Source organism: Salvelinus namaycush, chromosome 6, assembly GCF_016432855.1.
Source record: "Salvelinus namaycush isolate Seneca chromosome 6, SaNama_1.0, whole genome shotgun sequence".
In the NCBI taxonomy this organism is placed as follows: domain Eukaryota; kingdom Metazoa; phylum Chordata; class Actinopteri; order Salmoniformes; family Salmonidae; genus Salvelinus; species Salvelinus namaycush.
In genome coordinates this window covers 38,227,827-38,255,599 of record NC_052312.1, presented here as the reverse complement: position 1 = coordinate 38,255,599, position 27,773 = coordinate 38,227,827, and the positions used below count along the sequence as shown (strand labels likewise).

The 27,773-nt window shown below is 41.6% G+C and overlaps 1 protein-coding gene across 1 annotated transcript in view; it reads left to right on the top strand.

Moving 5' to 3' along the window:
* LOC120049117 (protein lin-7 homolog A-like) overlaps positions 1-24,728 on the top strand; it is a 31,008-nt gene extending 6,280 nt beyond the window's left edge. Inside the window, exons 2-6 of the mRNA XM_038995359.1 lie at positions 3,786-3,904; positions 9,994-10,065; positions 12,817-13,026; positions 18,279-18,494; positions 22,828-24,728. Coding sequence (XP_038851287.1) covers positions 3,786-3,904; positions 9,994-10,065; positions 12,817-13,026; positions 18,279-18,494 — 617 coding nt within the window. The 3' untranslated portion in view covers positions 22,828-24,728. The remainder of the gene's footprint in view (positions 1-3,785; positions 3,905-9,993; positions 10,066-12,816; positions 13,027-18,278; positions 18,495-22,827) is intronic.
* Positions 24,729-27,773: the final 3,045 nt, after the last annotated feature.

Genomic DNA, 27,773 nt, shown 5'->3' with positions numbered 1-27,773 from the left:
ACTATAATAAGGACGTAAGTTCTCAGCTGGTCTCCTAGGTGATGTGGCTGAATGCACCACGCAGGGATTTGATGTGATGCGTCATTGTAACGTGTCTTATTTGGGAGTCGTTGCAGACTAAGCTATTTGGATGTGACATAACTCTGTGCCTGGATTCCCATAGTCATTGAAACTGCAAATCACCCTGGGCTGCCAAGCAAATCTTATACCCTGTGGGTTTATACCCCTTAGATCACACACAAAGGAAACCATTTGATGTCTCACTCCTCAGTCCTCACACCGTAGACAAAATACAGGATTCCAGCAGAAATGCCTGACGTAGACAGCTCCTCACAGGAATGGATGGTGTTCTATTACTGCTGCATGTTCTACAACAATTATCACACAACACTATCCACGGTCTGTCCAAGACATTCTGTCCACAAATAGCCATCTACTTATTGAAACAAATTGACACGACAGTGCTTGCAGAGGGGATGAGCTAGCAGACCAAGGGAGACAGTGTGGATGATGGGCATGATAAGTGTCACGATGCAGCAAATGAAATGCAACTGCTGGAGAGGGGAGGCTTTTATGACCTATGACCTGTAATAACTCTAGGAGCAGGAGAGCCTCTGCTGTAGTCTAGCCCTCATCACTGGTCTAGGGGGATTACAACTGTCACATCTGGTAACAAGAGGTCCTATTTACTGCTGGTGTGTTGGCTGACTGGGCTCAGACACTGGACAGTCTGAATAGGGGAGATGGGGCATGACATTTATGGCGTCGTTACAGTATTTTCGATTTTTTTGTTATTCAAACAGGGGTCTAAAATACTGCCTTTGACTGCTTGTAGCCTAAGACTTTTCCGGACTGCTTTCTCCTTTCAAACAACTTGATACCCGAAATCCTTCCCTTTAGCAATCAAACACGGTTAGCTTTACTTTTACAAAATAGCTTCTTAGCCTATAACCCAGTTTATTTCAAAGAATGTATTTATTTAATTCTCCAGACAGAAGTTGAAAGCCAAACTACTTGAAAGTGGTGCTGAACAGGTGGAGAATCACAACTATTGCTTTTGATCAGTGTAGCGTCAAAGTACAAAAACTGACCTTCCGAAAAATCCCATCTATAAACAAAAAATGCTTTAGAAATCTTAATCTTTGAAGTGTTGCTCGATGTCGGAGGCCTCGTCAGAGACCTTGACGTGGATGAAGAAATTGCCGCTAATGAGCAAATGAGAGCAGGCAAAAGCGCTCCTGATCTGGCTCTGACCTCGCTATAATGAGAAATAAATGGTCATAAACTACCCAGGCTGCTTGGAATAATACCTGCAGATTACTGGCCACTCATTAGTACAAAGATAACTTTGTTTTTTACAGGTATGGTACAGAATGTTGTACAACCTCATTCACCTTACTTAAGGACTCATTGGATGCTTATTCAATCTGATGGAAATTCTGTACATTAGCTACATTACCATTGTAGGGGTAATGTAAAGTAGTAATGAATACTGTTAGATCCCTCCGTTCACACTCACAGGTTCAGAGAAAAGTGTCCCCTTTCCTGTGCCCGACTCTCTATGGACCAGCTCTAATTCCGCTCTCGTCTCCCCAAAGCTTAGGGTTCTTACCAGAACAAGCTGCCTCTAGGGTAGACTATACCACCCACGCCTAGACTTAGAGCGTTGGGCCAGTAACTGAAAGGTCGCTGGTTCGAATACCCGAGCCGACAAGCTGGGAAAAATCAGCCGATGTGCCCTTGAGCAAGGCACTTAACTTAAGCTCCAGGGGCGCCGTACTACTATGAATGAACCTGTAAAAAAAATACATTTCACTGCACCTATCCGGTGTATGTGACAATAAAACATATATTTTTTGTACATCCTTTAGAACGTCCTATGCGATAATATCTGTGCTATACAACACCATCATTACAGAAGATGCTGAGTGGAGTCGTGGAGTTAGGGTGATGAATGCCCTGTAAAGATCTCCCTGACAACACTTTGTGGCTTGCAGTAACCAATCCTGATGGAAATCGACCCCACCATTTCTTCTGGTTTAATGTAATCCACGCTGGTACTCTGGGTATCATGTTCTTTGTCCATGTATACTTGTGTACTAACAGTAAATGTTGTGCCCTTGTATGTCTGTTTGACTGCCTAATACAGGCACAAAACAAACCTGCCTAAACAACCACAGTTCTATGTATCCAGTTCTCCCTCCTCTTACCTAGTTCGCCCTAGGTCTGTAAACGGTAATAGCTTTTCTGTCTCCTCTCTGCCTCACCGGGTTACACTAGATTGTCTTCCGTCTCAGTCCAGCCTCCCTGGGTTCGGCGTGATGTTTATAAACATCGTCGGGTGTTTACCTCTCTCTGTTGGTGTGGTGCAGAACGTGGCGCTAGTTCAACACCAGGGTAATAGTGTTTAAGATGATTGTTTAGAATCCTTGCACTTAGCCTCAGTATACACTTGCTATTCCAATGCAGTTGGATATTTCTTGGATTAATAAAGTAGACTCACTTAACGACGTTTCATTTGTCACAGCTAAGCTATATTATCGACTCCAATACATCATCTTGCAATTTCCCTCCTGGGTGGCACTGTGTCACTGTATTCGACATCAACCTAGGTAGGAAAAATATAACATCTGTAGCTGATTACAAGTGGTTTGATCACTTTGGAGCGACTCGCTGGTCTTTGCACATGCTCAAGGGATAAAGGGTGACAGATGCACATTATCCACCAACTGCTTTTTATTTAGTTTCTTCTAAAACAACTGACCCAATGTAACGATCTTCGTATTCATCTTCTGATGAGGAATATGAAGGATCGGACCAAAATGCAGCGTTGTAAGTGTCCATGATAATTTATAATATCAGAACACGAAAATACAAAATAACAAAGTGAATGAAAGAAATTAAAATCGAAACAGTTCTGTATGGTGAAAACACAGACACAGAAAACAACCACCCACAAACAAAAGTGGGAAAACAGGCTACCTAAGTATGGTTCTCAATCAGAGACAACGATTGACAGCTGCCTCTGATTGGGAACCATACCAGGCCAAACACAGAAATTCAAAACATAGAACAAAACATAGAATGCCCACCCCAACTCACGCCCTGACCAAACCAAAATAGAGACATAAAAAAGGAACTAAGGTCAGAACGTGACACCCAACGATTAGGCTGAGCACCAAACCCCTCCTCTCCCCTTCACGCATGTACTCTCATTTCTTTCATTTTCCCTGTTTGTCTCTAAGAGTGTGAAAAAAATCTGCTTTACTCTGGATTTCTTCAGGGGATGATAATTAGAAGTGGAGAGTTTACTAGACACAGGAGTCAAAGTCTTTAACTCAGGGCATCATGGGTTTGTTTTAAAGGATCTAATGCTCGTGGTGCCTGCTCCAGCCAGGAATCGCTCGCTTTGAACGGAACAATTCCCTCCCTCGAAGTCCGCCCCCCATTTCCTCATGCATGGAGTAGGCCTAATGCAAACTACGCTGGGATTGCTTTCTCTCTCTCTCTCTCTTGTTCCCCTTGGCCTTGACTCAGTTTCTTTCCATTATCCTCTCTATCGATTCGCTCCGGACTTCTTTTTCAAGGCTCTGAGGTTAATGTAATTCAATGGGGCATTTTTTCCCTTCTTGTCATTTCTCTCTTTCACTCTCTCTCTCTCTCTCTGACCTTCTCCACCTCTCTCTACCTTCCTCTCTCTCCTTCTCTTTGCCTCTCCCTCTCTCTCCTCCCTCTCTCTGCCTCTCCCTCTCTCCTCTCTGTCTTTCTTTCTCTCTCTCTGTCAGATGTGGCCAGGGCAATTGAGCTGCTGGAGAAGCTACAGGAGTCCGGGGACGTCCCGGGTCACAAGCTGCAGTCCCTGAAGTTGGTGTTGCAGAGTGAGTTCTGCACAGCCATTAGAGAGGTGAGTCGATTCCCCTGCACCACGGTCCCACGGCCCCAGGGTCCTTTTGCTCCTGCCAACACAGGGAAATTGACCACAGGTGACTGATGGTTATTTTAATTAATAAATGTGGCTACACAACAATGTAGACTTTTAGGTGTGTTTTCCCAGACACGGTCAGCTCAGACACACAGACGGAAGAGTAAGAGGGCCATCAATACTCAGACTGAGGTCATCTAGTAGGAAATTTAATCCACTAGAGGAAATGTCAGAGAGGCTGGCCCTTTCATTGGACAGCAGGATGAGAGAAGCCTGGCCTGGGAGTCAGGCAGAGACACTGGAGCCTGGTGCTGCCTGGTGGTGGGGGAGGCTTCATGTCTCTGCCAGGAGTAGCAGCTAGGCAGCACCCTACAGACTAGCTTACAACAGCTGGCCATTGAGAGGGAAAGAGCGAGAGAAACACTTCAACCACCAACAACACATCCAGTCACCAGGGAAACTAGAGAGGATCAGCTTGGATTGGTTGCAGAGGCTGACCGGCCATAGTTTCTAGTCAATGACGTCCTTGTGTGAGCTGACACTTTGCCACGGTGCAGAATGGCTCTGTCTCGTAGAGGTCTGACTGCTAGAGGAGCTGGAGAGTGAAGATGAGTGGTCGTGGCCATGAGGATGATTGCTGTTATTACAGAGATCGTTATCAGCACATGCTGTTATGCTGCAACATTCAACAGCTGTGGCGTTCACGTCAGTGGTTATTGGATTAACAGCCTCCCAAGACAATACATGCTCCCATGTCTCTATGGAAGAGCAGAGAACATGGCGTTTATGTGAATTGAGCAATACCTTGTCATACGTGCCGTGTCGCATGTGTTTACAATCCAGCATGCTGTCACAACCCCTGTATTCACTTTTATAGCACATGCACATTTTTCCACGCAAATTTTTCCCAGACTATGGATAGTGACGAGCATCGTAAAACACTTCCCAGCGGCTCGCTCTTAATACCCTGACATAGCAGGACTAGACTGCTGAGCCTCTTTGAGCTACATTGGTGAGTTAATCGTAATGTAGTCACATTTGATCTCATCTGACCCCTGTTCTGTGCTGTAATATGTCTGCAGATGGGAAATCTTTGTAGTTGAGAGAGCTACGTCGCGGGGATTCTAACCAAAAGGAGAGAGACTGTATCCTTCAAAACATCTTTATTATAAGATTTGCAAAATTGAAGCAATCAAAACAACCACTCAACATTGTCACCGTTGTCCGTTCAAGCCTGCATGTTTCCACACGTCTAAGTTCCTGTAGATTGTTAAAACAGAATGTCACATACTGCAGTCACACCTACACGGTTCTTATCTGTACGCCCAGACAAATGACTAAGTCACACAAGACAAGCCTGTATCAGCAAAATACTAACATATAACAATGGACAATTCTCCAAAATAAAAACAGCATAGTATGTTCAATTAAACAACATAGTAGGTCATTAAATCATTTCCTCCACAGCTATTACAGGAAGATTAAGGGTTGCGGTATTGGGATTCACCTGCATGTCATTTCATTAATGCAGATGACCTATACTGCATTAAGCTGGGGCCACCAGGTATTATAATTGAGCGATTTGATTTGTTCCCCTCGTCTCATATCTGCTTGTGAAGCTCATTTCATGGTCTGATGAGCAGACACAGAATCCCACAGACCAGGGTAGCTTGATCATGTCTCTACTGTAGAAGTCACAGAGGTGATCCGGCTGAAAACCTTCTTCACAGTGTCAATAGAATTTACAGCCACATGAATCAGCCTAGCTATGGGTGAAGGGGTTAACTGGCTAACTGTTGATAGGGGAAATTGATGTGGGAGGGAAATGCCTGCTAAGGTGAAAGACCCCCAATTACAGAGAGATGGAGTGAGGAGGTGCGTTGCTCTTCCCAACCATGTCTATCAATGACATCTCGGAGCTCGGGGAAAGTGAGTCGTCAGAGTCAATCTGCTTTGCAAATGGAAAGGGAAGGACACCAGGGAAGACGACTGGGAGCGCTAACCAGCTGGAAATGATGGAGTTTATGATGATTTCCAGCCACTCTGTTAGCTTGACTTAAAGCCTTATGCATATCAAGAACTGGTCCTGATGAAAGTCATCCGAGAGGCCCGAGCAAACGATTCAACCACACATGAAATCGAATCATGAATTTCATTAGTCACAAAACAATGCAGGTCATTTTTCCTTGCAAAAAAAAGCATAGTCTGTTCCAATGAACTGAATCAATTATGTGATCATAGAGTTGTAGTAGCCTGATGATAATGGAATAGTGCAGATGAATACGGGTCTCACTTTGAATTCATATAAAGGAAAGGATTTGTGTGCCACTCCGTTGAGGGCAGACCTTAGTCTCTTACTACATTTACTGTGAGCTGAAGGCTGAAAGCCTCTTCATTTAATTATCTCTGTGTGTTTAATATTCTCTTTTTGTGACATGCTGACAGAGCGAGGGAGGTCTGTGAATGAACAGTTATTAAATGCCATTTCGCTTCTACCAAATGACCCCTTTCAACTCTGTCAGCTAGAGAGAGGAGAAGGAGAGCTCTTCAAGCTCTCTCTCTGTCTCATCCTTCCCCATTTTGCTCTCCACTCCTCATCTCAGTAAAGAGAGGGAGACGGTCGGGGAGCCATGGTTACACGCGTCATGCCAGCCACCCTCTGGGCAGCTCTCTCCACTATCAGGCATTGTGGCGTCTTCGTAAGGCTGACGGTAGACTGGTAGCCCCCAGCCCATCAAGCACAATGAGCCGTGGTAAACGCCCAGTGAACCGGAGAGTCAGGAGAGAGAGGGAAGAGAGAGAGAGAGTATATTCACGAGGGACAGGAAGAAAGTAGAGTTCGGAGGTAAAGATGGATGCATAGTAACAGGAGGGGGAATGAGGTAGAAATTATGCCTTCAGGAGTGCAAGTCTTTCAAATCTCACTCTCTCTCTCTTTCTCTCTCTCGCGCTCTTTCTACCTGTATGTATCTGTATGTTCCCTGGAGCTTCACAACATCAACTGACGGCAAAAAGAACACAGCAATTTGTTCCATGTTGTGACTGTTTTCTTTATGTTATTGGAGATTATTTTCCCCCAATGAATTATCAGAACAGAAGTTTAAGTTCATTCATTAACAGTGTTGTCAGACTGACTTCAACTGGGTTCATTAAGGTCAACCTAAAAAGCTCCAATATCTTATTTTTGTAAGTGATCTACTTGCTCAGAACAAAATACAATTGATTTATTTGGTTGTTGGGAATTGTGAGCTTGAGGTTATTATTTTATTTTCATATCAACAATGGACTTTGTTTTTCATCAGTCAGATATACCAAGGCTTCACGAAACCACTTGTTTTATTGTTGAAACAGATGAAGCACTTTGAAGTCGCAAAGAGGCAAGGCCTTTGTTTTGCTCCAGCTCGTCATACAGAAACATTGAACGATGGTTGAGCCCAGAAAACACATGCTCTCCTTTGTAGAGAGTAGAGACATACCGAGGTGTGAGCTGATGAGTAAAAACCCTATTAGTTTCCATTCCAGAGAAAAACAATACAATGAAAAAGCTTTCAATTCACTGCACAGGATAAAAACTAAGTCACTGTTGTTCTTCAAGAAGGGTTTGAGACGTTACAATTTAATTTGGTTTGCTCGTTGAATAATTCAGCAGTAGTTAGTGGTAAATCCAATTTGCACTTCAACTAGTGGATGTTTGTGCATATAGTTAAGCAAATTACAGATTGAAATAGCTTGACCTTTATTGTTATTCATGTGTTTCCGAGACACAATTCTCCTGAGTCATGGCAAGGGATCCACTGAGACCTTGAAGACACAACAGTCCATACATCTTAAGTGTATTTCAATCAGGCTCACAATGATGGATGGATGCTGTATCTTACTATGAAGAACGATGCACTGAAAATGTTTATAGAATGGACCAGCCGCAAGACTCTTGGCTAAAACACACAAAGGATGTGGGCTAATATGAGTCACATCAAACAATTACATGACCCCGTATGGGGAATGTTAGGCCAATGTCTCATGTAATGTTCAGCAATGCAACACTAATCAGAGCATTCATAATGTTTCTAGTTGTTTCTGTTGGATTACCAGAGGAAGGTGTCATTTTTTAAAATGTATTTATTGTACCTTTATTTAACTAGGCAAGTCAGTTAAGAACACATTCTTATTTTCAATGATAATGTCATACTGTACACTGGGGGTGCTATTGTAAATGGTGTCGATACAGTATGTCATATTCTGTATAGAAACGACTCAAAATAGCTCTTTTACACCTGAAATCTTTCCATTGGCACATAATGCTGACTCCTCTTTAGAGGAGGTTAGAACACACTGTAGATGTGGAAGAGGTGTTCTGGAATAAGGTCCCAAGATGGTGTTCAACATTGGAAATCAAAGAGTCGCTCAGCTGAAAAACAAAGAACTGCTTTTTGACTGTAACACCAGAGTTCCACTAGTGTATACACCCTTAAGTTATACTAGGGACATACTGAGGACTTGTGAAGAGCGGAGTCAACAACCTCTACATAATCAAAACAGTTGCTTTGTAAGGTGTTAAACATCATTCACAGTTAGCCATTGTTATGTATTACTGAACAAAAATATAAACGCAACATATAAAGTGTTGGTCCCATGTTTCATGAGCTGAAATAAAAGATCCTAGAAATGTTCCATACGCACAAAAAGTTTATTTCTCTCAACTTTTGTGAACAAATTTGTTTAAATCCCTGTTAGTGAGCATTTCTCCTTTGCCAAGATAATCCATCCACCTGACATGTTTGGCATATCAAGAAGCTGATTAAACAGCATGATCAGTACACAGGTACACCTTGTGCTGTGGACAATAAAAGGCCACTCTAAAATGTGCAGTTTTGTCACAACACAATGCCACAGAGGACTGAAGGAGCATGCAATTGGCATGCTGACTGCTGGAATGTCCACCAGAACTGTTGCCAGAAAATGTAATGTTCATTTCTCTACCATAAGCCACCTCCAATGTTGTTTTAGAGAATTTGGCTGTACGTCTCACACCGCAGACCATGTGTAACCCAGGACCTCCACATCCGGCTTCTTCACTCGTGGGATCATCTGAGACCAGCCACCTGGACAGCTGATGAAAATGAGGAGTATTTATGTCTGTAATAAAGCCCTTTTGTGGGAAAAGCTAATTCTGATTGGCAGGTCCTGTCTCCCCAGTGGGTGGGCCTGGCTCCAAGTGCCCTCCCAGGTCCACCCATGGCTGCACCCCTGCCCAGTCATGTGAAAGCCATAGATTAGGACCTAATGAATTTATTTAAATTGACTGATTTCGTTATATGAACTGTAACTCAGTAATATCGTTGAAATTGTTGCATGTTGCGTTTATATTTTTGTTCAGTATATAAATGATGCCCGAAATGCCCCAGTGGCCTTGCCTTGGCCCCAAGTCAGGTCAGGTCCACTGAGCCATGGCCCAGTGAGTACCAGGAGCTGGGCCATGGAGCTGGAAACAGACAGGTCTGAGGCTTTTTGGTAGAACACCGGGGTACATCCTCAGTGGAAATTCACCTACAGTACCAAGAGTCTTAGCTCCACTCGCTACTCTGTTCCGAACTCCACTCTCTTCAGTTTATTTACTCAGTGCCATGTGTTACCCACATGAGAGAAAACCAAAAGGGGTAGTTGCGCCACACCACAGTGTGCTATGAGTATTTTGTACTTACTGATGCACCACAGTTTGCTTATGCTAATTGTCGTAGGGACCAGATGTTTGAGCAGCCTTAAGGGCAGTATGTAGCAGGAGGCAGCAGGATCAGGCGCCAAATAGTGTGCAGTTGATTAACAGTGAAAGGTGGTTCCAGGTGGATGAAGAAATCCAATGAATATCTACATAATCTTCGAAGGTATTTGCAAAATAAACACTCTCAAAATACAGGTTTGAATTGAAATCAAAAACCTAACCCTACCAACTACCAAGGCTGGTAGCCTACGACATGGATTGAACATGCAAGAGACTTGGAGAAATGTAGCAGAAAATTCAAAAGTACTGAGAAAATACACTCATGGTTTGTCCATTTTTCTCTCTCTTTCAGGTGTACCAGTACATGCATGAAACAATCACAGTCAATGGCTGTCCGGAGTACCAGGCACGGGCTACAGCGAAGGTGAGCAACATACTCTAATCTCAGACTGGCTTAGCTGTATTGACCAAACTTGAGGCTGAAAGATACTGTACAACGTAGCCTAGATACACAAACACCCATCATGTATCCTTCAGATGATCAAAGAATGGAGCAGGTTTGGTGTACAATGAATTACTCATTAGCAGACTTTGGATGTAAACACTTGAGAGGTTCTACCAATGAGTCCCTCCGCCACCGCTCATTCATATTCCTTCTGAGGAGATCTTCTTTTGTGGAGGAGAATAAATCAAGCAGACATCTAACAGTGAAAGGGGGACAGGAAAAGAGGGAGGGTGAGATGAGAGAGAGGAGTGCATCTCAGTCCTCTCTCCCAGTGTTAACAAAACATCAGAGAGGGAGTGAAGAAGAGATGGGGCAACATAGGGAGGTACGCACACTGACTGATTCAATTGGATGCTCCTTCCAGAGACTGGGCACATAGAGGAGTAGGACAGATTGATTGACAACACTGGGCAAGCAGAATGAATAGATAACTAGGCCCGGTGTGGAGTACAATTCCAAAGGGCTCTTTTTTTGTCAGCGAAACGTCGTCTCTTCAATCGCAAATGGTTTGCAAAACTTTGACTATGGTTCAGTCCCTTTCTCAAGGAGTAGTAAACGGGGTAACCTTTTTTACGACTTTAATCAGACTGTGGATTGTGTTGTGAATTTCCACCTTGGATGAAAGGTGTGCAAAGACATAGCTTAGGCCTATTGAAGGACACCACTGTATCTGATGTTGATGGAATATCAAAATACTCTTTCTAGCCTGCTCAGATCAAATGGTTTTGAGGTTGATGATATGCTGCTGTTACCGCGACGTGTCCTTTTCATTTCCCTTCGAATATCCATAATTAGTTGAAAATTCAAGGTCCCTGTTCAACATTATAAAGTACATCTTCATTAACACATCATTTTATTTTCATAGCATATTCAAAGGCTGTTTTGAAAGAGAGAATGTAGATAGTCAAATCAAACTACTTTACAATTCATGAAAGAGGCCTTGGGGCTTGTACTTAACAGTGTTAAAGTAAGCCAGATTGTCCATATGACACTGTTTACACAGGAAAGCAATGACAACAGCATGAAGTGCCTTTCAACTTTGTCCTTGTCCATCACCAGTCTTTTCAAAAGCATATTAAAAACAGCCACCAGCGGAGCAGCAATTAACATAGAGCAAACTCCGTTGACTGGCTTCCACGCCCATGGGAGTGATTTCAATCGATGACATCGAAATGAGATGGTGCGCTGCTTTTGAAAGTGCCGCCCTCCTGAGAGTTTCCGTTTAGCTGAGCCGGTGCTTGTTTCATCAGCCTCGTCTCCAAGTACATCTCAAGTACATCACTGACCAAAGACCTGGAGGGCAGCACTCAGCACATTTCACATGAATCACTTTAAGTAGGACATCGGGGGCCTAAAAACGTGTTATAGTCCTATGGAAAACCAGGGATCCCTTGATACACCAGCAATCTTGAGGCATTAGCAGGGTAGATGCTATTTTAGATGCCTTTGCTGCAGTGTTGCTGGTGAGCGTTTACCAATTAAAATGTGTTCCACCTGAGAACATGAGCACTTGATTCAGTTTATTACCCAGTTAATTGAATCAATTCCAGACTGTAATTCCTGGCCTGAAGATTTTATCTTTTATCTTCCAGAAATGGGAGACCACTTAGTCTATGGTGCTCCAGAGAAAAGACTGAGCTGAACTGATGGCTGATGATAATAACATTTTATGAAATTAAGTAATTTCCATACGGTACTGTGACATTACTTTGGCAATTTCCCAGTAAGCTGTCATTTTTGTTTGGTTCGCCCCAGACACTTTTTGCATTTGGAGGAGGCAGCCATATGCCATCTAGTTTCTTCCTCCCAGGAAGGGAGATAAACTTGTGAAGGTCGATTTGCCGTTAGCCAGAGAGGGGATGGTGGCATACTGAACACAGTGCTTCTTTACCTCACAGTGGGAGAGAGAGATGGAGAGAGAGATGGAAAGGGGGGGACGAAGAAGTGGAGGATCTCAGGGCTTTCACCTGCTAGGGGAAACTTTGGATCCACATACACCAAGCTTTGAAACAGAGGCCTTTTCCCCCTGCAGTTTCCTGAGAAAGTATTGCTTAATAATAATAATGAGACAGACTTGACAGAGCGGCACCTGTGGCAATGTACATCTGCTGTTCTTTTTCCAGGCTGGGATAACAAGCTCCTGCACACTTTGTTTCAGACGACAAGGTGAGAAGAAGATTCCTCTAGAACTTGAAAGCCATCCCAAGCCAGTGGAATTTAATGAAGCAGGCTCACAGAGATTTAGTTCGTGGGGGTGGAAGTTATCTCGCGTCTTCTTCTCCAGCTGCGACAGATATGTGCTAATTCATGTTCTCACAGAGCCAGAAAACATCTCACATGGCTATACAATACATCACCATCATCGCCTTGGTTCTCACTTTGTTATTCTCAGCTCTACTGGACGTCTCTAAGCCCCATTTAGAGAGAGAAGTCAGAAGGTCCCACCCACAGAGTGAATTTAAGTCTGTACACTTTGCTTCTACATTGCTCTTGGGTATGGGAAAGTTTATTTGGCTGTTGGGAAATGCAATCCCAGTTCATGCACTTAGTATCGTCATTATCTAATCTATTTGTGTGGTAGACAAAATAGGGTGGTATAGGGCTTGGAGTTAGTGCTGAACACACCAATAATGGTCTGATCGTTATCCTCTCGCCTGTCTCTCTCTGCAGGCCACAGTTGCAGCCTTTGCGGCCAGCGAGGGTCACTCTCACCCCCGAGTGGTAGAGCTGCCCAAGACGGAGGAGGGGCTGGGCTTCAACGTGATGGGCGGCAAGGAGCAGAACTCTCCCATCTATATCTCCCGCATCATCCCAGGGGGCTTGGCTGAGAGGCACGGGGGCCTAAAACGGGGGGACCAGCTCCTGTCTGTCAATGGTGTGGTATGTATTGCTTATTTATGATTACCGCTAGGTCTGGTTACATGGTCAGATTTTCTTGACCACGTGAACCGACCAGGAAAAACTCTGTACCCTGTTTATGATATTCGGTGAATTTGCGTCTTCTACTTTACGAATCCCAATCACAGTTGTGTGCTGTTGTTAATATTTCAAGGTATTCATTTTCTCGTCTTGCTTGAGATTTCTTCTGACAAACCACATCCGAGCAGGGAAGCATTCTGTCTAAACCTTGAGTCAAACTTTCACAATATTGATAGGGTCAAGCAGAGTGATTGGTTTTCTGAAGCCTAAATTAAAAGAGGCTTATAGTGAGCCAGCGTCCAAGATATAGGAGAGCTATCTACGACTAAATGACTAAAGCAACGGGCAACAACAAACGCTATATCAAAGCGACAGTTTTTTAGAAGAAGCAAATGTCACCATGAGCAAAGTGTTCCAAACTTCACACGGCTTAGCAGTTTGGCCTTTCAAAGTCACTCCTTGCCGAATCCTATTCCATAACTCTCCATTTACACCATCAAATGAAAACCAATTTACATGGTGAAGTCAGGATGTGTTTGGACTTAAAAGTGCCTTCTTCAGACAAATACTAATCAAACGTGTGCTTTAAAAAGCGTGTGCTTTAAAAAGAAAATATACAGTACCAGTCAAAAGTTTGAACACACCTACTCATTCAAGGGTTTTTCTTTATTTGTACTATTTTCTACATTGTAGAATAATTGTGAAGACATCAAAACTATGAAATAACATATGGAATCATGTAGTAACCAAAAAAGTGTTCAACATATCAGAATATCTTTTATATTTTAGATTCTTCAAAGTAGTCACCCTTTGCCTTGATGACAGCTTTGCACACGCTTGGCAATCTCTCAACCAGCTTCACCTGGAATGCTTTTTCAATAGTCTTGAAGGAGTTCCAACATATGCTGAGCACTCGTTGACTGCTTTTCCTTCACTCTGCGGTCAATCCCAAACCATCTCAATTGGGTTGAGATCGGGTGATTGCAGAGGCCAGGTCATCTGATGCAGCACACCATCACTTTCTTTCTTGGTCAAATAGCCCTTACACAATCTGGAGGTGTGTTGGGTCATTGTCCCGTTGAAAAACAAATGATAGTCCCACTAAGCACAAACCAGATTGGATGGCGTATCACTGCAGAATGATGTTGTAGCCATGCTGGTTAAGTGTGCTTTGAATTCTAAATAAATCACTTGCAGTGTCACCAGCAAAGCTCCCTCACACCATCACACCTCCTCCTCCATGCTTCACGGTGGGAACCACACATGCAGAGATCATCCCTTCCCCTACTCTGCGTCTCACAAAGACATGGCGGTTGGATCCAAAAATTTCAAATTTGGACTCATCAGACCAAAGGACAGATTTACACCAGTCTAATGTTCATTGCTTATGTTTCTTGGCCCAAGCAAGTTTCTTCTTATTGGTGTCCTTAAGTAATAGTGTCTTTGCAGCAATTCAACTATGAAGGCCTGATTCACGCAGTCTCCTCTGAACAGTTGATGTTGAGATGTGTCTGTTACTTGAACTCTGTGAAGAATTTATTTGGTCTGCAATCTGAGATGCAGTTAACTCTAATGAATTTATCCTCTGCAGCAGAGGTAACTCTGGGTCTTCCTTTCCTGTGGCGGTCCTCATGAGAGCCAGTTTCATTGTAGTGCTTAACTTCTTTGGGACTGGGGGGCAGTATTGAGTAGCTTGGATAAAAAGGTGCCCAGAGTAAACTGCCTGCTACTCAGTCCTAAAAGCTAGAATATACATATAATTAGTAGATTTGGATAGAAAAGACTCTGAAGTTTCTAAAACTGTTTGAATGATGTCTGTGAGTATAACAGAACTCATATGGCAGGCAAAAACCTGAGAATAAATCCAACCAGGAAGTGGGAAATCTGAGGTTTGTAGTTTTTCAAGTCATTGTCTATCGAATATGCAGTGTCTATGGGGTCATATTGCACTTCCTAAGGCTTCCACTAGATGTCAACATTCTTTAGAACCTTGTTTGATGCTTCTACTGTGAAGGAGGGGGGAATGAGAGCTGATTGAGTCAGGGGTCTGGCAGAGTGCCACGAGCTCAGTCTCGTGCGCTCCCGTGAGAGTTAGCTGCGTTCCATTGCATTTCTACAGAGAAAGGAATTCTCCGGTTGAAACATTATTGAAGATTTATGATAAAAACATCCTAAAGATTGATTATATACTTCATTTGACATGTTTCTACGAGCTGTAATATGACTTTTCGTCTGAACTTTCACCTGGACTTGCCCGCGCCTCCTGAGTTTGGATTTGTGTACCAAACGTGTGAACAAAAAGGAGGTATTTGGTCATAAATGATGGACTTTATCGAACAAAACAAACATTTATTGTGGAACTGGGATTCCTGGGAGTGCATTCTGATGAAGATCATCAAAGGTAAGTGAATATTTATAATGCTATTTCTGTCTTCTGTTGACTCCACAACATGGCGGGTATCTGTATGGCTTGTTTTTGTGTCTGAGCGCCGTACTCAGATTATTGCATAGTGTGCTTTTTCCGATTTTTAAAAAAAAAATCTGACACAGCGGTTGCATTAAGGAGAGGTTTATCTATAATTCCATGCATAACAATTGTATCTTTTAGCAATGTTTATTATGAGTATTTCTGTAAATTGATGTGGCTCTCTGCAAAATCACCGGATGTTTTGGAGGCAAAACATTACTGAACATAACGCGCCAATGTAAACTAAGATTTTTGGATATAAATATGAACTTTATCGAACAAAACATACATGTATTGTGTAACATGAAGTTCTATGTGTCACGATCGTCGTAACTTTGAAGAGAGGAGGACCAAGGCGCAGCGTGATATAAATACATTCTTCTATTTATTATAACGTAACGAAAAATACTTAAAGACTTACAACCGTGAAGCTATACTACGACAAGTGCAGACACAGGCAACTTACGTAATGACATAGACAATCACCCACGACATACCCAATGAATATGGCTGCCTAAATATGGTTCCCAATCAGAGACAATGATAAACAGCTGCCTCTAATTGAGAACCAATCTAGGCAGCCATAGACATACAAACCCCATAAACATACAAAACCCCTAGACATGACAAAAACACCTACATCCCCCATGTCACACCCTGACCTAACTAAAATAATAAAGAAAACAAAGATAACTAAGGCCAGGGCGTGACACTATGAGTGTCATCTGATGAAGATCATCAAAGGTTAGTGATTAATTTTATCTCTATTTCTGCTTTTTGTGACTCCTCTCTTTGGCTGGAAAAATGGCTGTGTTTTTCTGTGACTAGGTGCTGACCTAACATAATCGTTTGTGGTGCTTTCGTCGTAAAGCCTTTTTGAAATCGGACACTGTGGCTGGATTTACAACAAGTTTATCTTTAAAATGGTGTAAAATACTTGTATGTTTGAGGAATTTTAATTATGAGAAAATGGTCTAAGGACAACAAAGTTAAGGTATTGGAGTGACCATCACAAAGCCCTGACCTCAATCCCATAGAAAATTTGTGAGCAGAGCTGAAAAAGCGTGTGCGAGCAAAGAGGCCTAGAAACCTGACTCAGTTACACCAGCTCTGTCAGGAGGAATGGGCCAAAATTCACCCAAATCATTATGGGAAGCTTGTGGAAGGCTACCCGAAACATTTGACCCAAGTTAAACAATTTAAAGGCAATGCTACCAAATACTAATTGAGTGTATGGAAACTTCTGACCCACTGGGAATGTGATGAAAGAAATTAAAGCTGAAATAAATCATTCTCTCTACTATTATTCTGACATTTCACATTCTTAAAATAAAGTGGTGATCCTAACTGACCTAACACAGGGAATTTTTACTTGGATGAAATGTCAGGAATTGTGAAAAACAGAGTTTAAATATATTTGGCTACGGTGTATGTAAACTTCCGACTTCAACTGTATTACCCACCACTGCGACCTGTATGCTCTCGTTGGCTGGCCCTCACTACATATCCATCTCCAAATCCACTGGCTTCTGGTCATCTATAAGTCTTTTCTAGGTACGCCCCGCTTTATCTCAGCTCACTGGTCACCATAGCAACACCTACCCGTAGTACACGCTCCAGCAGGTATATTGCACCGGTCATCCCCAAAGTCAATACTTACTTTGGCCGCCTTTCCTTCCAGTTCTCTGCTGCCAATGACTGGAACGAATTGCAAAAATCTCTGAAGCTGGAGTCTTATATCTCCCTCTCTAACTTTAAACATCAGCTGTCAGAGCAGCTTTCCGATCACTGTACCCGTACACAGCCAATCTGTAAATAGCACACCTGACTACCTGATCCCCATATTATTACTTACCCTCTTGCTCTTTTGCTCCCCAGTATCTCTACTTGCACATCGTCATCTGCACATCTATATCACATCCACAGTATTAATGCTAAATTGTAATTATTTTTGCCTCTATGGTCTATTTATTGCCTTCCTCCCTACACTTCTACATTGGCACACACTGTGCATAGATTTTTATTTTGTGTTATTAACTGTACGTTTGTTTATGTGTAACTCTATGTTTTTGTTTTTGTCGCACTGCTTTGCTTTATCTTGGCCAGGTCGCAGTTGTAAATGAGAACTTGTTCTTAACTGGCCGACCTGGTTAAATAATAATAATTTTTTAAATACAAAATTGAAATGCATTCCAAGTGACTACCTCATGAGGCTGGTTGAGAGAATGCCAAAGTTGTCATCAAGGCAAAGGGTGGCTACTTTGAAGAATCTCAAATATAAAATAGTTTTAATTTATTTAACACTTTTTTGATTCCATATGTGTTATTTCATAGTTTGATGTCTTTATTATTTTTGGGAAAATAGTAAAAATAAAGTAAAACCCTTGAATGAGTAGGTGTGTCGAAAATGTTGCTTGGTACTGTATATTACTCTGGGCTTGAGGAGGAATTACTAATTATACCAAATATGCAATGCTTGTTGAACTAAGTAGAAATACATTTGACTTCCATTTCAAACCTAATTGGTTGTAACCATTTAGAAACTGAAGCTGCTGCTGTGTAACTGTGTCATTGTTGCTTACATAAAAGTCTTGGCAAAGTTTCTTTATTTCTCTGTCCATGCCAATTAAGAAACTGAGGCAGACTTCAGAGACCATATCACTACAACACTAACACATTGCCACCACATTTCTTAAATGTGCTGAGTCTCTTCTCTCTCTCATTCTCTTTCACTGTATCTCCCCAGAGTGTGGAGGGGGAGCACCACGAGAAGGCGGTGGAGCTTCTGAAGGCAGCCAAGGACAGTGTGAAGCTGGTGGTACGCTACACGCCCAAGGTCCTGGAGGAGATGGAGGCGCGCTTCGAGAAGCTCCGCACGGCCCGCCGCCGCCAGCAGCAGCAGCTCCTCATGCAGGCTCAGCAGCAGCAGAACCTCACTACCCAGCAGAACCATATGTCGTAGGTGAGGCTTTTCATTGCTTTAAGGGTGGGGGACCGTAGCCTGGTGCCAGATCTATTTGTATTGTCTTGCCAACTCCTATGGGCATTGTCACACCAAAAATGACTATAGGTGTTGGCAAGACAGCACAAACAAATCTGGGACCAGGCTAGGGGGCCACCAAGGAGAAGGAGTTGGACCACACAGATGAAGATAACAGCTGGTACAGTAAGAATAACAGTCCTCTAAACTGGCTATATATTCATCAAACTATGATTTGATTTAGATTCATACTGTTTTAAGGATCTGACAGGGATTTTTCATTTCAGTCATTTAGCAGACGCACTTATCCAGAGCATACATTTTCTCACTTGTCCCCCTTGAGAATCGAACCTACTACCAACTGAGCCGCACGGGACTCTTTAGCACCTCAAAGGTTTTTGGGGAATAGGGTGAACTGACGGAGGCTGGCATTGTCTGGAGATACACATTGCACATTCGAAACAGCAACAACATTTAAAACTTCTTATGGCTGCAGGGCGGTGTCGGTACACTTATGACAACAGCCCGTCTAAGTGCATGGCGCGAAATTCAAAAGATATTTTTTAGAAATATTTAACTTTCACACATTAACAAGTCCAATACAGCAAATGAAAGGTACACATCTTGTGAATCCAGCCAACATGTCCGATTTTTAAAATGTTTTACAGCGAAAACAGCACGTATATTTATGTTAGCTCACCACCAAATACAAAAAAGCACTAACATTTTTCACAGCACAGGTAGCATGCACAAAACCAACCAAACTAACCAAGAACCAACCAAACTAACCAACAAACAACTTCATCAGATGACAGTCTTATAACATGTTATTCAATAAATCTATGTTTTGTTCGAAAAATGTGCATATTTCAGGTATAAATCCTAGTTTACATTGCAGCTACAATCAGAAATTGCACCGAAAGCAGCCAGAATAATTATAGAGACCAACGTGAAATACCTAAATACTCATCATAAAACATTTCTGAAAAATACATAGTGTACAGCAAATGAAAGACAAGCATCTTGTGAATCCAGCCAATATTTTCGATTTCTTAAGTGTTTTACAGCGAAAACACAATATAGCGTTATATTAGCTTACCACAAGCCATTTACCCGCAGCAAAAGTTAGCGATTGTAACAAACCAGCAAAATATATATAATTTTTGACTAACCTTGATAAGCTTCATCAGATGACAGTCCTATAACATCAGGTTATACAATACACTTCTTTTTTGTTCAAAAATGTGCATATTTAGAGCTGAAATACGTGGTTATACATTGTGCTAACGTAGCATCTTTTTCCTAGAATGTCCGGATATTTTTATGACACTCACCTATTCTGACCAAATAACTATTCATATACTTTACTAAAAAATACATGTTGTATAGGAAATGATAGATACATTAGTTCTTAATGAAATCGCCGTGTTAGAATTCTAAAAATAACTTCATTACCACATCCAGCTTACGTTATAACGAGAGAGAGACCAATATCTGGGCGCAAAATAATTGTCAACATATTCCGACAGATATATGAAATCTCATCATAAAATGGGTCCTACTTTTGATGATCTTCCATCAGAATGTTGTACAAGGGTGTCCTTTGTCCAGAACAATCGTTGTTTGGTTTTAGAACGGCCTTCTTCCCTCTCGAATTAGCAAGCTAACTAGCCAAGTGGCGCGAAGCTCTCCATCTTCACCATACCCAGAGAACGCAAGACGCCTAAACTCCCGAAAATATTTCAATAATCTGATGAAACTATATTGAAAAAACATACTTTACGATGATATGATCACATTTATCAAATAAAATCAAAGCCGGGGATATAACACGTCTATAACGATTGCTTTTCAGAAGCCATTACCGGTGACCTCTATGCGCTTCCTGGACAGAGGAATTCTGGGGTCATGTCATTCCAAGAGCTCTCTTTTCACCATAGAAACACCTAGAAACCCCATTTCACCTCTCACAGCCTATGGGACATCTAGTGGAAGGCGTATGAAGTGCATGTATACTCATACATATCAAGCACATTTATAGGCAGGTCCTAGAACAGAGCATCGATTTCAGATTTTTCACTTTCTGACAGGAAGTTTGCTGCAAAAGGAGTCCTGTTTTTCTCACAGATATAATTCAAACGGTTTTAGAAACTAGAGAGTGTTTTCTATCCAATAGTAATAATAATATGCATATTGTACGAGCAAGAATTGAGTACGAGGCCGTTTGAAATGGGCACCTTTTATCCGGCTACTCAATACTGCCCCTGCAGCCATAAGAAGGCAACGAAACGCAACGAATGCCTTTGAAAACTGCCTATGTGGCATCGATATGAGTCAGAAACAGTTATTCTAGTGTCCAAATTGACTACAAAGTGTTTGGAACATTTGTGTGTCACGACGGGTAAATGAAAGATGGGTATTGATTAGATGAAGTACATTTGCCCATTAACATGGGGTGAACAGCTGCAGTGATTGCTCTCTATTCAATAGCATACAGTGAGACAGACCTGCCCAGCAGCCTGACTTTGTTTACATAAGACAACATGTTACACATTTTTTTAACTTGAGAAATACTGCAACAAACACCTTAGTCAGATGTAAAATTGCGCAACCACAACATGAAGTAGGCTTCTGCGTCTACAGTGTCTCATGGGGGACAAACATCATTAACCAAGCGTGGAATCGGTCCGGAAACAAACCTCCAAGACTGAAATCTTGTTTTTCTAATGAGCAACAGAAAAAACAGAAGTGCCAATCGGCATTTTCAGTGGTTCTTTAAAACCCATTGTGCTCTTTATACCCAGAGAGAGTACCAGAGAGGCTCCTGTCAGAGAGGCTCCTACTGCACAATGATACCAGGCCTTGTCCTTTGGGTAAAAGTTACAGAGGATTACATCAAGCTTTTCATTTTTTCATTAAACATATGCTTGCAGCACACATTAAGTTCCTGGAATGAGCGCTTAATCTATTTCAGGGTGTTTGTTAACGAAGCAGTTGCAATCCCCTGTATAGTCATAACCGTCTATGTTGTGTCAGTAATTCAGCCGCGTGGCTTGTGAATTATTTGAGATATGGCTGAGCAAATAAGAGCTCACACTCATGGGATGCTACATGTTTTATAACACATACCACAGAGCAACGTTGAGGCAGACTTATAGTGTACAAATATACCCCGTCATTGCTTAGATTGCTGGAGGTGATAAAGCAAATATAACGACAACTCTGAAAATAGGTAGTAGAAATATTAAGCCTGTCTGGGCCTCAGATGAAGCTATAACACGTTGATGTGGCTAATTCAGCTGAGCATTCTTTAAAGTGTACCCTTGACATACCTCCACGAGGCACATCACAAAAGACTTAACACCACTCGCAGGCTAAGGGATCCTCAGTGGCACTGATCGTTTGATAGTAACCCTCCTCATGTAGCCCTCGTTTAGCTCGGGGAGGTATGTGAGAGCTTGTAGACCTGTGCAGTAGAGGCATGAGGTGTGGGGACTGAGCAGGGATCATGTTGTATCAACCCTGGCATGCTGACTAAAGGGCTTTGCCACAGTGGCCAAGAGGCCGGTGGCCAAGCAAGCGACATGCGCGGCGAACAGGCTGCTAGGTGGCAAGCACCATGGGATTGCATGGAATCTGTACGTCATGTAGCCTTCCTCTCTGACACGATGCCCGGCCATTCTGTCTCCTCTCGCATACCTGGCCAAGGTTGACCAAGGCCGAGGACACAATAGGCTCTGCTATATCTCTGTTCTCAGTAGTAGTGGGAAAGCCACAGACATGTAGCCATTTCCTGCTGTCAAATGACCTAGTGGCCTCATGGGTGGAATGTTATTAATATTTTTCATAATTTCATAATTAATCAACATTATTTCTAAAACCCGACCGGAAATCCTGTTTTTATGTCAGACGGTTTTGTTATATAAAGTGTAATATTGGGATGCAAACTCAAAATTGTATACGTTTAAACTCTATATCTGACATGGTACAGGTGTCTTCTTTTTTTAAAGTCCATAACCATCTGTGTGAGGTGTACACTTTTGTTTCAAAGTAGATTTGTTTAAGACTACCAAGAAACACTGTGTGACCCTGATTTAGCCCACTGCAGTAAAAGGTTAATTCACAATCATTTTTAATTGGCTTTTCACAGTTCAATGGGCTTTTCGCAATTCACAGCAGAGTACACTACACTTTTCTGTAACTAATTCTACCAGAATATGACATTAGCATCCCACTTTACTGACCTTTCAAAGTACTGACTTGTCAAATGGTTTCAAGCATTGCTCTCAGCTTTTCTTACACCTATCCCTCACAGGCTGTTCCAAAAGAAGAAGAAGTGAAGGACACTGAAAGGAAGGTTCTAAGTCCATCTCTCTGTGCGGAGGATCCCAAAGGAACCACCTGGTAGAGGAGAATATGATACTGTTAAGCAGTGAAGACTCTCTCTCCCCCTTCAATGTACTACCAACAGAGTGAAGAAAAACTGAAAGATATGTGTTCTGAAATGTAAACAATGGTGCTTGTGACTTGAGACATTGGAGGCTAGCACTGAAACCCATCCTTTTAACTTTTATTTTGTTTGTGTTCATTTTAAGTTTTTCTCTAACAGTTGAAACTTGTGACCCTCCTCAATGTTCCTTCTTGTCATTTGTGATAGTTTATTTATTTTTGTTATCTGTTTTGAATTCATTTCACTTGTTTCCTGACTTTGGTTTTGCTATAGCTTTGTACAGTGATATTGTTTCTTCTATGGGAGCTTGTGTCTGTGTGTGAATGAACGTTGCTTTTTTGTGTCAAACTTGTCCTACTTTGGATAAATGTGAACTCTTTTTTACCTTATATATTGCAGTGAGAAAATATTTTGTATGGAAACTTAGCAATAACAGACTTTCGTTGGTTTTACATTTCACATAAGAGTAATGATTAGAGATATACAGTATGTGGTAAAGATACAGAAGTTAACAATGTAATACTAGGTCAACTGTATCTTATGCACTGTGTGTCATAAGGCAGCTTCTGCCATTAAAATCAAATGGCTGTTAAAAGAGGGGTATATAAAGTGGATGAATACACAGAGATAATTGTATTCATACAATTGAATAGGCAAGTACAATTATCGTGCAATTTCATAACTGGACTTTCAGCTCTCAAGTCAGCCATTTAATGATTGTTAGTCGTTTACTCCCATCAAATGAATATATACAGAGAGTATATAGAGTAATCATATAAAATATAATCTACGTATATAATTTGAACATTTGCTATATCATTTATATGAGGAATGTCAAACACATTAATATGTATATTAATGACCTGGAGGGTTAATCATATGGTACAATTGTCTTTATTTTTAAATCAATCTATTTTATTGTTTATAATCTGAGTTTTGCATAAAGTAATTTCATTAAGGTATGTGTGTGTTTGTTAACATTCAGATTATTATTTAAAAGATTGAATTGTATAAGACCTATAGCCCAGTGTATAATTCGTACCGGAATAGTATGGTTAATGGACTCATTCTCCTGGATCTGCGTCGTCAACTTTACATTTTGACAATCATTGTGAGTAAGAGACTGTGGAATGTTCTAGTCGTCTTATCAATAAGGGACATCTGTTATAAACTCTCTCTTTCAACCCTCTACCTATAGTCTGGCGTAGTATTCTCATGACAAGTAACCATATTTAAGTATAACAAGTTGCACTGTGGAGTCATTGAAAGCTATTAGAAAACCAGTTGATGATCGACACTGATCAAAAGGAGTCTTGTATCTGTAGTACTGTCAGACAAACATTACATTGGATGGTTTTCCTAGTAGCAAACTCTAGTATGTATGTACGTTCTATATAGGCCTAGTTCCTTTGTAGGTGGGTATTGAAGTAGTGCAAGATCATTTAACATCCATACTGTGTGCAATGTGCCATCCTGATAGTCCAACCAGATTGGGCTGTGAACGTGTTTTGTCCCTCAACTTTTGAACAGTTCATCTTGCCTCTGACAGATCCCTTTTGTACATTTACTTATTCTCTTTCTTATTGACGACTTGCATTTTTTTAGGCTGGACGTACTGTACTTCCTGACTGGACGTACTGTACTTCATGAATCGACGTACTGTACTTCCTGATTCGATCTACTGTACTTCCTGATTCGACGTATTGTACTTCCTGATTTGACGTACTGTACTTCCTGATTGTACAGAAAAAAAAGACAACACCAGGTGATATGCAATTGTTATACATATTATATTTGTATAAATAAATATATGTGTGTGTGTACAATGACGACTTTATTGACCCCAAACTGCTTCTTCTTCTACTGTGTCGATTGTGCTTGTCTGAAATCTGGGGTAAGGGGACTAACTCGTGACCCCTGTCTGTTTGAGCTGTGAACGGGAGTTATAGGGCAGCAGTGTAGCACTCTTCAAAAGCAATTAAGGTCTCTCTGTGATGGGGTCACTGGTTCTGACACTGCCTTCCACTGACAGGTACTGAGATGAAGTGCCTGTGGTTGACGCTTTTACATTATAATTCCCCCTTGAATTTAAGCAGCTGAATATAAACCCAATCGCCAATGGCACGTCAATACAGAAGGCAGACACTGAAAGTAATGCCGGAGCTCAGTGGTCCTTGTAAGATTGCGGAAGGAAACTCAAGCTGAGGATGTGGATTTGCTTGCGCCAGCTACACTGACTATATAGAACATAGTGTGTATCAGCCTACTGTTGTGTTTGTCCAAGGGAACACCACTAGACAAACCAGGCTGCGTGTGCTATTATAAACTGGGTGGTTCGAGCCCTGAATGCTGATTGGCTGAAGCTGTAGACCGTATACCACGATTATGACAAAACATTTATTTTTACTGCTCTAATTACATTGGTAACCAGTTTATAATAGCAACAAGGCACCTCAGGGGTTTGTGATATATGGCCAGTATACCACGACTAAGGGTTGTGTCCAGGCTCTCCACGTTGCATTGTGAGCAAGTACAGCCCTTAGCCGTGGTATATTGGCCATATACCACACCTCCTCGGGCCTTATTTCTTAAATATATTCCCCTCAGATAGAATCAAAGGAATATTTCCATCAGGAATGTCTAATTCATAAACAGCGACTCATCCTCGCAATCCATCTATCTATTTAATCACCTCTTTTCTCATTCAACAGCGCTAATGAACTGAGTAGTGAGGATGGAAACGCAAACTCGTAATTAGGCATCACTGATGAGAGATCAGTGAAATATGTTAATATCTGTCATTCTTATTCTGTAAAACGAATAGATCTCAGCTTGAATTAATCGTTCAGTTGGCTACACACTACAGAGACCTTCATATAGTCTAGAGGGCTTGTGCACAAGCTACAGAGACTGGGCCATGTCGTGGTTACTGACATTTGAGCCCTCAGGAATGACATTGCATTATATGCATCTAATCTCATATGAATCCTGGCTACAAGTCATTTCCATGATCACAACCTTTAAATTCATCTGAATGATCTGATGAGTCTAATGCAAATTAAGAACAGCATAGCTGGCATATGCATTCACTGTATAACACTGTAAGAAATTCACACTTATATGGCTGGTGTGAATTGATGTGTTTCTATGTAATGCTGGAACACAACACTTACTTTATAGCTAGGTGAAATCACATCTTCTCTGTCTCTGTGACAACATACTTCCAGATGCAGGGGGGGGGGGGGGGGGGGGGGGGGGGGTCAGACTTTGCTCTGTAGGGTGGGTGCATTGCATGCATGTGATGTGATGTGATGCCCTGTTGGTCTGCCGTGGCAACCTAGAGGTAGAAAACGTTGCTTTTGTACCACAGACATTTGGAAGCAGGTGATAAGACAATACTTTATATGATTCCACATGGAAGCCAATGAAGAAGGAAAGGATAGACTACAGAGGTTATGTTAACATAAATGATGATACAGTCTACTATACAGAGGAAACGCATGGAAGATTAGACTGAAGCTTTTAGTATAGTAGTCTGTCTGGCACCAGGTCTGGAAGTCTTCCAGTCACACCTCGCTGTGTAGTCACGTGGGTCGCGCGTCAGCCAGGCTAATAGTATAAACCAAATAAATTGTATAGACCCAACAACAACAAAAAAATACACATCTTAAATTTAGGCAAGTTAGCTGGCTAACTCATTGATCCTGCTTTGTGGTATATCCCTCCGGTGTCCCAGGTTTAAATCAGTCCCTGAATAGAGGGGACTTTTTTATGGTTTGAGGTCCAGATTTGAATTTGAGGGGTGTATACTATTATTAACTAGACAACTAGCTATAGCCTAAAATCCTACTGGGTACACACTGGATGAATCAACGTTGGTTAACCAACGTAGAATAGACATCTGTGCCCAGTGGGATAAATCAACATGGTGTCTAGATTACTCACTCAAAGGTATGTCCTCAATGAAAGGGCAATAGTTAGCCATCATAATGACAAAATTGTTTGAATTGTATTGAATTGATGCGATTATAAATCAGTTTTGATGTAGCCTACAGAGCAATTGAATTGTTAACTGTCTTCCTTTCATCCCAACCTGTCCCGTTAGAAGAGCACTATGTCTGTCAAAGACCTACAGATGTAGGATCTTAATTTGATCACCCTGTTGCTGGAGCGCTTTCCTGCAATCCAGGAAATGTAAAACGTGTAGTTTTTTTTAGGTTTAAAATGGCTTCTGAAGTTTGTCATTTCCACTATGAAATCTCAGACTTGATTTTCCCTTACGACAAATGTATCAACCCCTATAAAATGTCCATTAATTATAATCCACATAATAATTCACATTTCCTGTTGCTGCAGAATAATTTCCCTGCTGTAGTAAACTGGCTCAAATTAAGATCCTACATCTGTATCAAATTGTCAGGTAGTTATTGTTTAACTGGAATATGACGCAAACAATATCACAACCTACTTATTAGATAAGCAATTTTAAAAAGCTATGGAGTCATGAGAGCATGAGAAGTGACACCTCATAGTCAAGTATTAGAAACACCTCCCTCTTGTGGTAATAGTGTATACTCAGTACTGCAAATAAGGGCTTTGGCTATTGTGAGAAATGCCAGAGTACTTCACATTAGAGTGATTTGTGTCAGGCTACTTTTAGTCCTTACATTGTCCAGGTTGGAAGACGAATTAAATTGAAATAGATTAATGATATCATAATAATGAAGTACTCGATGCAAATTCCCCCCGTTTGTAACCTTGGGTCAAACTATCTGTTGATGTGGAAAAAAATATTATATATCTTGTCATCT